General features: G+C 31.8%; 1 protein-coding gene across 4 annotated transcripts in view; it reads right to left on the bottom strand.

Annotated features, from left to right (window-relative positions):
• Nucleotides 1,605–10,981, bottom strand: part of LOC109355822 (MADS-box protein SOC1-like) — a 12,755-nt gene continuing 3,378 nt past the window's right edge. For 2 of the 4 annotated variants that reach the window (XM_019599051.1, XM_019599055.1), the window contains exons 3-8: nt 5,011–5,092; nt 3,926–3,987; nt 3,706–3,805; nt 3,575–3,616; nt 2,675–2,722; nt 1,605–1,977 (exon numbers count right to left, since the gene is read on the bottom strand). In XM_019599051.1, coding sequence (XP_019454596.1) covers nt 1,816–1,977; nt 2,675–2,722; nt 3,575–3,616; nt 3,706–3,805; nt 3,926–3,987; nt 5,011–5,092 — 496 coding nt within the window. In that variant the 3' untranslated portion in view covers nt 1,605–1,815. Of the gene's footprint in view, nt 1,981–2,674; nt 2,723–3,574; nt 3,617–3,705; nt 3,806–3,925; nt 3,988–5,010; nt 5,093–10,981 lie in introns of all 4 variants that reach the window. The other 2 variants (XM_019599054.1, XM_019599052.1) reach the window with 2 other exon arrangements.

Below are 10,981 nucleotides of genomic sequence, written 5' to 3'. Positions count from 1 at the left end.
TTAGAACATGGTCGTGCCCTACTAAAAGGGTTGGGAATTATTTTCCCCACTTCGACCCATATGTAAGGTGATATAATAAAAGAGGTGGGAACTCCCTTGGTTTGAGCTTGGGGTAATTCCCTTGATGTCTTTAATGAGTAGGATAAGTGCATTGTGTACACGTTCAGCCCTTGCCCTTGTCATGGGTCCACCTATGCTTCTTAATTCCTCATTATCCTCCTTAGGCTTATTTGGGTTCACATCAATGATTAGCCACACTAGGATTGAGACCCGACCCAGATTCTTACGGGAGGCAACAGTGGGGAATTTTCTGCAATGGGCGAAAGCAATCGAAATAGCCCATGCAAGTAGGAGGGGGTTTTCAGGACTTGTTCGGAACTATACAAATTTATTATTTTATAAATGTAAATAATAAAAGGTTCACCATCCGGATGGATGGGACCGAACTTGAAGAGCTAATTTCCCGCCTTCCAAAAGAAGAAGTCAGAAGCGTAATAGGCTTTGACTCGATTCTCCGCCCCTAAGCTACTTCCTTGAACATGCCCTTCCATCAGTCCATTCTCAAGCAGAGGCAAGAAGCCGTATAACGCTCGACACCAAAAAGCACACTAGAAAGTTGTATTAAAGAAATGGCCCGAAGGGGCTTACCCGAGACCCCATTGATTGGGCTCGGTCAATCAATTCCCATATACTAATTTACTGTCTCAGTCTAATGAAAAGTGTTACTTAATTAAAAATAAAAATTTTAAAGACACAAATTAATATTTTTATTTTATTTAGGAATCTAATTGACTAGAAACATGTAAATATAATCATTTTGAGACATATAATTCATGTTATAATAAGGGAGCATTGATAAGGATGTTCTTCCAATCATTGCAAAGCATACACATGTTCCATACAAGATATGGGAAGCCCAAGAAATATGGTTATGGATAGAGATAGATGCCAAAGCCCCATGAGTTAACCTTGAACAATAAAGCATAGAGAGAAATAAATGGAAGACTAACCAAGATGATCCAGCTTGAGAAAAGAAAAAGAATTAAAGAAGTCTAGAATATGTGTGGGGTGAAAAGTATAATCTTCTATTTATTTTATTTTCCGATTTGAGTTTTATTACTTTATTACTTTATATTAGTATTAAGCATTTAATAAAACAAATAGTGTAGCATGAACTGTTTAGGGATGCAGTAGTTGGTGATTTCCCTTTTAATCGGATAAATCCTATTATAGTGTTCTCCACTCTCTGAAAATATTTATTTAACTAATTACAGTATAAGAAGTTATAATAAGATTCTATAGAAGTGTATGTATCCGGCTATAAAAGGTCTTAGAGTTATAAGATATTAAACTTTCGCAGGAATTGTAGACTACATTAGTTGAATGAGCCATTTATAGAGTTATGCCAATATTTAATAAACTTGATTAATATGGATTATGGAAGTTTCTTTCCCATTAACCATTTATAGAGTTATGCCAATATTTAATAAACTCATTAGTTTCACTAGTCATATCAAAATTAATACTACAACTAAAAGCTGTGGAAGCAGAAAAGTCATGCATTTAAATCCCTAGAAGGAATATCATCAACCTTACAAATGAAGTTAACTAAAAGCGCTAAGTCTGAAATATAAGTACCAAATGCCAATACAGCATGTCGTGTACTGCATAAATATGAAACTTTTAACAATAAATTCACTCTAATATAACCATTTTTTTATATCTATGAGTGAACCATGAAACATATGTGATATACATTAATGAAATTGGCCATACCCTTATTTTATATTTGCATATGCCAGAATTAATTAATCATTAACTAAAGGGTTGAGTTGGAGAAATTCGCCTTGGTCTTGTTTCTGGAAGTCCTATGAACAATCCAGTATCTATATCTGAATTACCAGGACTACTTTCTTCATAGTATTGGAGTTGATTTCCTCTTTCATCCTTTGTTGCTGGCTCTGGATGAATACCATACTGCAGAGTGTAAAGAAATTTAGTTGGTATTAATATAAGTTTTGATTCTAATTTAAAGATATGTAAAACAATTTAAGTATCTAACAAAGATATGTAATTTGGTCCTTTGGTTTGTTTCCTATTTTTATTTCCGGTTGAAATAATTACAACCAGAAATGAAATGAAAAATATTATAACCAAGATATGTAATTTGTGATTCATTTTATAACATGTTATAAAAATAAAAAAAATCATTTTGCTTTTGTTTTTGAAGTTCTGTAAATGAAATGAAGAAAACCCAGATTTCCATTAAAAAATGCAACTCAGTATACAAACACTCATTTAATGGGTTTGGAAAAAAGTTAATACACTATTTGAGGATTTGAACTTACTTTTTTTTGTTATGAACTTACTTTTTTTTGTTATGAACTTACTTTCAACCCTAGTGTAACGTGGAAGCTTACTCTTATCCAAATTTTCATTGATAATAATATTAACAATAGAGTGCAGGAGGTTGTGGGTTCGAGTCTCATATCAACAAAAAATGGAGTTATAAGATGGTTGATGGGTTAGGGTGAAGGAGGTTGAGGTGAAATCTCATCCACAACAAAATACTAATAATCTAACATACTAACAATTGTCAATAAAAAAAGGTAATAATACTTGAATGAAACTAAGGTTGCAAAATAAAATTCACAAAGCAGTAACAAAATGGTACCTTCACCTTCTCAGAGAGCCTGAAATTTTCAACATCTAAGGCTTTTTCCTGAAATGTATTAAAAACATATGATTCAGAAACTTTTTGATGTAACCCTAGCTGGTAAGTTTTTTCAGTGTGCAGAATTCATAGAGAAGGAAATTAATGTACCTTGAAAGTTGAAGCATCTTTCTAGGCATGTATATATTATGAATAGAGAATGATATAGAAGTAGTTAACGTCAAGCACAATTATAGACAAATATATCATCCAACTAAGACTCAAACTAGTGATTACACGTTGTCATATATGCTTATCAATTGAGCTGATTCTTTGGGATTCACATTCACACTACACTATTTAATTTTAATAAACACATTTGTGATGTGGTTGTCACTAGCATTGACTTAAATTAGGCCGAATACTTATTTATGAAAAATATATAAAATATTATGTTATGTTAGCTCTAAATATGGATATAGCAAGCTTGCAGGTCGCCATTATACAATTAAAATAATAAAATATTAAAAATAATAATAAAAGTATATGAAAGTAAACATAATTAAAAAAACTTATGTGATTATCACATTTTTCAAAATACAAATAACAATGTACTATTCAAACAATTTAATATTATATATCTTTTATGTCTAATGGAAAATTAAAATATAACACTTCATAATTAAGGGCATAATGTCCGCGGATTAAAAAATTCCATGGACAAAATAAATATTTTGGCTAGATATTTTGGACTAATGGACAAATTTTTCATGTCCTACCATAGTGTGTAGACTGCCCAAGAACATTGCCCATAATAATTGTTACTATAGGTTTTAAACCATATGATAATTTCCGCTAAGTTTCTGGTTTGAAATATATACAATCATATCACTTTTAACGGAAAATTGTAAGATAGCTTACCTTTTCTTTTAGTCGCTGAATTTGCTCATTGAAAACCTGAGTCTAAAGAATAGAAGAAAGTTGTAATTCAAATATTGACTCACATTGAAATTTCAAAAATAAAATTCTATAGGATTTTTAATCACACTAACCTTTCTTGCTCGAACATTGCTTACACTCCTCTCCAACTGTTTTTCTATCTCTTGCAGTTCATCAATGGAGCATGAACCCAAACCTTCTCCTAAGAGTTTCCTATGGGAATGAAAATGCAAATGCAACATATTCTTTCATTGCGAGTGAGTAAATTTTAACATTGAATGTAAAGTGTAAACAATTTCTATAGATTAATGGAAATTAAAGAAGATATTTAACCTTTTTGAAGCTTCAAGAAGGTCAATCTTCTTCGACATGATTGATGCTTCTTGCTTCAAATGCTACCATAATTAGGCAATTTCATTCAAACTTAATGATAAGCAAATGAAGTAAGCAAATAGAAGTTATCGGAATTCCACTTAACCAATGTACACTCTTACTAAAAATTGAAATGAAAATGTATACATTTATTCAGACTATTGTGCAAATGGCTTGTATTCCACTGGAACACAACTAGATCGTGTAGGGGCATACAGTTGTGTTCTTGATGCATTGTTAGTGGTGGATTTACAGAGACAACCACGTTCAGGTCATTGTCACATCCATGGCCAAGTACCTGAGGAGTGGTGTGGCACATGACCGTGGATCAGTGAGGCCGTTTGGGTGAGACATTACTTTGCAAAAAATAGTATTGCAAGTTGTGAGCTTTGCCTTATGTAACAGGTTGGGTGTAGAATGCTATATATGTAAACCTAATGGTGTTATCAGCCAAAACATATTGGTAGCTAATTAACGCTTTCAGTGATATAAGTACAATTATCAAAGCTGGCCAAAAACTTTTTGTGTGTTATCACTCTTCCTTTTCTCTTTACTTCACAGATGATGAATATAGAAATACCTCATGAGACTGCCACTACATGCATGAATCTAAGCATATCTTAACCTAAAAATGCAGACATGAGTGTAGGGATTAGAAGTTATGACATTAAATTAAATCTTCTGAGTTGTGATAATCTTTGTAACTTTATGATATCCAATTCCAATTTCTCTACAAATAGAGGTAGCGTATAGGTCTTGATATGCTAAGAAATATGAACAAAGAGAAGGGGGGAGAAGCTACAGTATAGACTTCAACCCATTTTTCACTATTTGGCTAGCTGAATATAAAGCATGGTTAAATACTCAATCAAGGAAAAGAAGAGAATAATTATTTGGTGGTCTTGAAAGGAACACTGGCAGGCTTATATTTTTTTTTCTTCCATGAGAGGATTTTGATTTTATTATGCGTTTCATTCATGGTCATGTTTGTTTGTTACCCAGAGTGAAGTTTTCTTTATAATCCAATATAAAGAAAGAGATAAAACCTGCATATTTTGTTCAACTGATCTGGGTGTTGTTGCAGTATCCTTGGCATGCCTGCGGTATCGTTCAATTGTCTCCTGCATGCTGTATCATTAATATTACTTCAGTGATGTCACTTGATACATGGTTAAAAATTGAGAAAATATATCAGCATTTACACCATCGAGATCTTACGTAAGATCGGAAAGGATAGATGAAAACATAAATTATAACATGGAACGTAAGATTCTACCAAATATTGATTTATTTTAGACATATATATATACAAAATAATAAAAAACTTTAACTTTAAAACTTAAACTTCTAACATCAAAATATATGCATACAAAAGTATTAGGTCTCACATAATTGCAAAACTAACATGTCAACACAATCAACTATCCAATAAGTATGAACACCTAATATTATATTACATACATGCATATTACACACACACACATATATATATATATAATATAATATGTATGTGGAAATATCATACACCGTGTTTTATGTGGAAACATCATGTTTTATATAGGCTACACGTATATTATAATAGGATGTATATCAAAAGTGGAACAAAAGTTAATTTGAGTGCTCACAATAACACATACAAAGCACAATTTAAAGAAAAACATAACACAACAAAACACATAAAAAGAAGAGAGAGAACATAACAAAGGCAACATAGTGAGCACTATTTTTCTCACATTACACATTACAATATAAAAGAGAGAAAGAACATTACTTTAGAGAGAATAAGAAAAACAAATATGTTGAAGATGATAATAAGGAAACTTGAAAATGAAGTCTTGGGAGCTTTTGGTTGTGGTTGTAGCTTCTACTTCTATTCTAGTTATGATATATTTGTTATTTTACAATTTAGGGTTTAGAATAATTTTGGGTGGGTCAAATGATTTTGTGCCATGAGTTCCCCTTCTATATGGGTTTAGAAGATGAGGATTTTGCAATTTAGGATTTTTGCCGTAAAAACATAAAATCACAACGAGACAGTGATTTTACGATCCTACGGTCTTCCCCGACGATGTCACTGGCGGTGGTGAGATCGCATTTAGAGTGGGCACGCGACTCACTAGCTCTTGAAAACTCATAAAATCTACGGATCCTATGAGTTAAATCGCGATCTTAACTACTATGTATATCAATGTCTCTCTTCCAAAGGTTATTTTTGAAACAAACTAAAAAATGCAAATGGAAAGGGACAAATTAGTTTAAATGTAATATGATAAATAGGAATCAACAAAGCATGTCTAACTTAGTAAACAACAACGAAGTTTTTATCCCACTAAGTAGGATCAACTACATAGATCAAAAGATGTCATAATGTTCTATAATAAATTATGTTCTTGATTTTTCTTGTTCATTGATAGGGTATGTCCGCCATCATGGTCATGGATCGACACACACAAGGTTACACAAGGATCCACTTGTATTATGTATACTTTAAGTGTGCTTGAGTAAGAGCTTGTGCTTGAGAAAGAGCCGATGCTTGAGGAATTGTGTTAGAACTCACAATCCTAATCTCTCAATATATTGGTAGACAACTTAATATCCATAATGATGTTGATAAAATTGGTTCAATCTCATTAGCAAAATTTCTTATATTATTTTATATCATTTATTCTTCAATCTTTATTTGATTGCTTATTCTTAATGTTGCATAACTATTGGATCATTGCACAACAACTGAATCAAAGTCATGGGTATAAGATGATTTTTAATAAAAGTGCTACATTAATTTCATACAGATAAGTTTGATGGAACTTGTAACTTTGAGTTTAATTCTAAACAATTGTTCTATTGAATACATTATGCAAGAATAAACTAGAGGATATGGATCAATTTGATTGGGATGATTTGAAGGAGAAGTAAGAGGGAATCATATTGTCTGTGAGACGATGTGATATATCAGGTCATGGATTTAATTTCTTCAATAGATGTATGGTATCAGACCTAACCTAAGACAATTGTTGGCAGTGTCTCTCAAGCTATCAGAGAGGATGGTCTCCTATGAGATTCGAAGAGGTGTGTTCTCATGACATTTATGTGGTGTTATGGAAAATGATGTTACTGTGAGTGAATCCGTAATGGTACAGGAGCATTATCAGGATGTACAACATTGGTATTAGTATAAATGCAAGATGTTTAACACGGGTACTAGCTAACACATGTGCACGATGACACAAGCATTGACATGGTTGTACAGTGTGACACATGCATTAGAATAGATGCAATGTGTGGCATGGTCATCAGTGTGCATTGAAAGATGGTATGTGGTGATACATATAATTAATCTTTAAGGAGGAGAATAATAATTCATTTGAACTATGATTGCTGATATTAACAATGAAGCAGAGTACAAAGCAGTGAGTAAGGTTTTTCAAGGAAGATTCACGGTTCAAGTAAATTGAGTATTAAAGAGAGTGGTTAGTTACAGACCATGGTATGAGGTCCCCTTATGTTGGAAGACGTCTTAGACATTGTGTTTCGTTGGACGACGATACAAGTTTAGAGGTGGGATATGCTCTCATGTTGAGGAATCACACTTAAGAATGAGATAAGCCCCACATGGACAAGAAGTTGGTAAAGAGAGTTAGGAATTGAACAAGATGGAGTCCAATTACATTATGACAGTCAGAGTGCTATCAACGTGATAAAACATAGAAGAGTTTGACATTAGCCGAGGTTCATTTCACGCGAATGATTTTATGTTTGACGTACAAGTCATTAGACGCATACGAGATATTTACAAAGATGGACATTGTTGTACATGGTGGCTCATAAGTTTGGAAGTGAAGCATGCCCATGTTCTAGACATTGTTGTATAATGGTTATGTTGTACACTTTGGTTAAAAGTAAGATATACTAACTTTATTTTCTCATATGCGAAATGGGTGTTAAACCATCTACATGCATTCATTTATTTTAATTATCTAAACAATATACATAAATAGGAGTATCACTTGTTCTTCTAATTTTTTTTTTTTTTTAATAAGTTTTATTGTCAATCCAAAATATTAATGGGGAGTGATTTACAATTGTTGTTGATAACTTCACGATGCATACTTTCTCCTATCATTTTCGGTTTTACTTTACAAGGGTATTTAAATATATATGATATATCATGAAGCATGTAATAATGTACCTAATGCATATTTAAGTTCATTCATTTGTTTGTTGACTCCTTCTTTAAAGCCACATTTCTGAAAATAAATTATTGAATAAATTATATTTACACCTTGAGTTTTAGTAAAATTATATAAAGTATCTCACCAATTTTTAAACCTACACAACCACCATGAATTATATACATACATTACACTCACTACTCATGTAGGAGAGATGAATATAATTTCTTGAACAAAAATGATGACAAGTGTAATCAAGTTAAACAAAATATGGTATATTGTGGAGACAAGTCAAAATAGTATAAGAGTAAATATTTATTTATTATTTTGGTTAGTTACAATTAGATATGGCAAAACGGGCTGCCTGACCCGTTTTGTCCATGCCAAAAATGCCCCCAAAGTTTAAGTTGGCACGGGTATGCCCGCATTGTCTTAATGGTAAAAAAAAATGAATTAAATAAGGTAGTTGAAGATAATTTTTTTAAATTTTTTTTGATATTTTATATAAAATTGAACAAATTATATCATATTACAATTTTTTGAAACATTAAATCATATCATATAATAAATTTTTTACAATTTTCATTTTTTATTCTCTTAAAATATACCCATGGACCGCCCACATTACCTAATAGAAATGCTCGCAGGCATTTTTATGTCTTGCCTGCAAAAAATTGCAGGCAATGGGGGCTGGCCCGCATGCTTTACCCATTTGCCATCTATAGTTACAATAGAGTATAAGGTGATTTAAACATCTTAATAGAATTAATGATGCAGTTTGTAATGAACCAAAAATAATGAATGGACATTGACTCTTAAAGTATTTGGATTTGTCTTCATAATATATCATATTTTGTTTGACTCTCTTAAAGGAGTAGTTAGTGTAATATATGTATATAATTAGGGGTGATTTATGTAAGTTTAAAAAAGTATAGGTGATTATGTAATTTCACTAACACTTAAGAGATATCATTGTAATTTATTCTAAATTATTTTATGTTGAACTTCACGAATCCTTTTTAACACTCACTTCTATTAGTTGTGTATTAAGAAATTTGTTAAGTTGTGTTTGGGAATGTGATTTTGGATGGGAAGGTTTCTCAAGTTCTCTAAAATTCTCCATGTATTTATTTTCATAATTTCTGCAATTTGGGGGTTTTCTAGAAATGAAATGTCAAAATATCTAAATATAGTTAGTAAAATTATATAACATTAATGTTCATTTCCTATTATTAATTACATTTTTAAAGAAAAAATTAAAAATATTTTTACATTATCGTATTTTACTCTTCTCTCATCTAAATTTCATACACTCAAACAAAAGAAGGTTGTCTTCCTTTCTTATTCCTTTCCTGCCTCTTCGATTTTTGTCATTCTTTTTCCCTCGTGACTCCCAAATACACCCTTACAAAGATAAAGAAAGATACCTCTCTCAAGGAAACTCATCTTCATCATTTGCTAGCTCCTCTTTGAATGACTTCATCATCCTTAGAGCTTTCAAAATTACCTTAAACCTTAACAAAGCTCCTAAAATATCTCGGGTTGTTTGGCAGCCCCAAAAGTGGGTTGGTGAAGGTGAACTCTGATAGTGCTGCATGTGGAGCACTTGGTCATGCAAGAGGAGAGGGTCTTTAGGGATCCTAATGGTGATTTTTTAGCTTGCTTTGCCTCTTATTTAGACAATCAGAATGCACTCTTTGCTGAATTTCATTCGACTATTATGGCAGTGGAAATTGCATACAAAACAAGTTGGAAGAATTTTGGCTAGAGTATGACCCAGCTTTGGAAATTGCATACAAAACAAGTTGGAAGAATTTTGGCTAGAGTATGACTCAGCTTTAGTAGTGGATATTTTTAATGGTAGATCAAATGTTTCATCAAACGGCTCAACAAATAATCTTTATGCAAGATTAAGCTATCTTCTATGAACTTTCTCATTTTATATATTTATAGATAGGGAAATACTTGTGCCAATAAATTGGCTAGTTTTGGAACTTTATCCAAAACTAACTCTCGGTGGAATTCAATTCCTAACATCCTTTATGCTGAATTTATAGTTAGGCTTACCTAACTATAAATTTAAAATATGCAATCTTGTCTTCAATATTGTAATGGTTTTATATCTTATATAATTATGGTGCAGTTGCATCTTTAGCCTAAAAAAAACTCCCTTACTATACAGAAAGCTATATCACTCAAAACACAAAGTACAAAGGGCTTAAAAGGTTCTCCAAGTGAAGCACCAATTTCGAAGCCTCCCTCCTTCGTTATCCAAGCTACAAAATAAATCTACTACTGTCTATATATCCATGCTACGGAAGAAGAAATCGAATCTCACTTAAAAAGGTTATATGCTACAAAACTGTCATTTAGTTGTACTTTCTACGTACCCAACATCAAAGATAGAGTGGGAAAATAAATGCAAATAGATATGGTTTTCAATTTTTTTGACTTTAAGAATGAGTTACACCACTCACTCTCAAATGTCACTTTTGGTTTGTACTGTTGACCAGAACTTGGTTACTAAACATAGTTTAGACTTCAAGTTTACAATAGTTCATAGTTTGGACTTAGTAATGTTATTTTATCAAGAGTCATCTTAACATGTAGACTTGTGAAACATGATGATTGAATATCTAGGTAATATCTCCTAAACCATACTCTCTCCCTTGGGAACAAGCAATCAAATAAAAAAATGAAAATAAAAAAACACATAAAAAAATGTACAAACGATATTAGATTCCTGTCAATTGTGTCTACCTTCTTAAAAATATTGAGCAACTACCAATTATAAATATCTTATTTAGGGTTTACAAATTACACACATATTATATATATATATATA

Source organism: Lupinus angustifolius, chromosome LG09 (assembly GCF_001865875.1).
Source record: "Lupinus angustifolius cultivar Tanjil chromosome LG09, LupAngTanjil_v1.0, whole genome shotgun sequence".
NCBI classification, from domain to species: domain Eukaryota; kingdom Viridiplantae; phylum Streptophyta; class Magnoliopsida; order Fabales; family Fabaceae; genus Lupinus; species Lupinus angustifolius.
The sequence above is the reverse complement of the archived record's forward strand: the minus strand, read 5'-3'. Positions and strand labels throughout refer to the sequence as shown.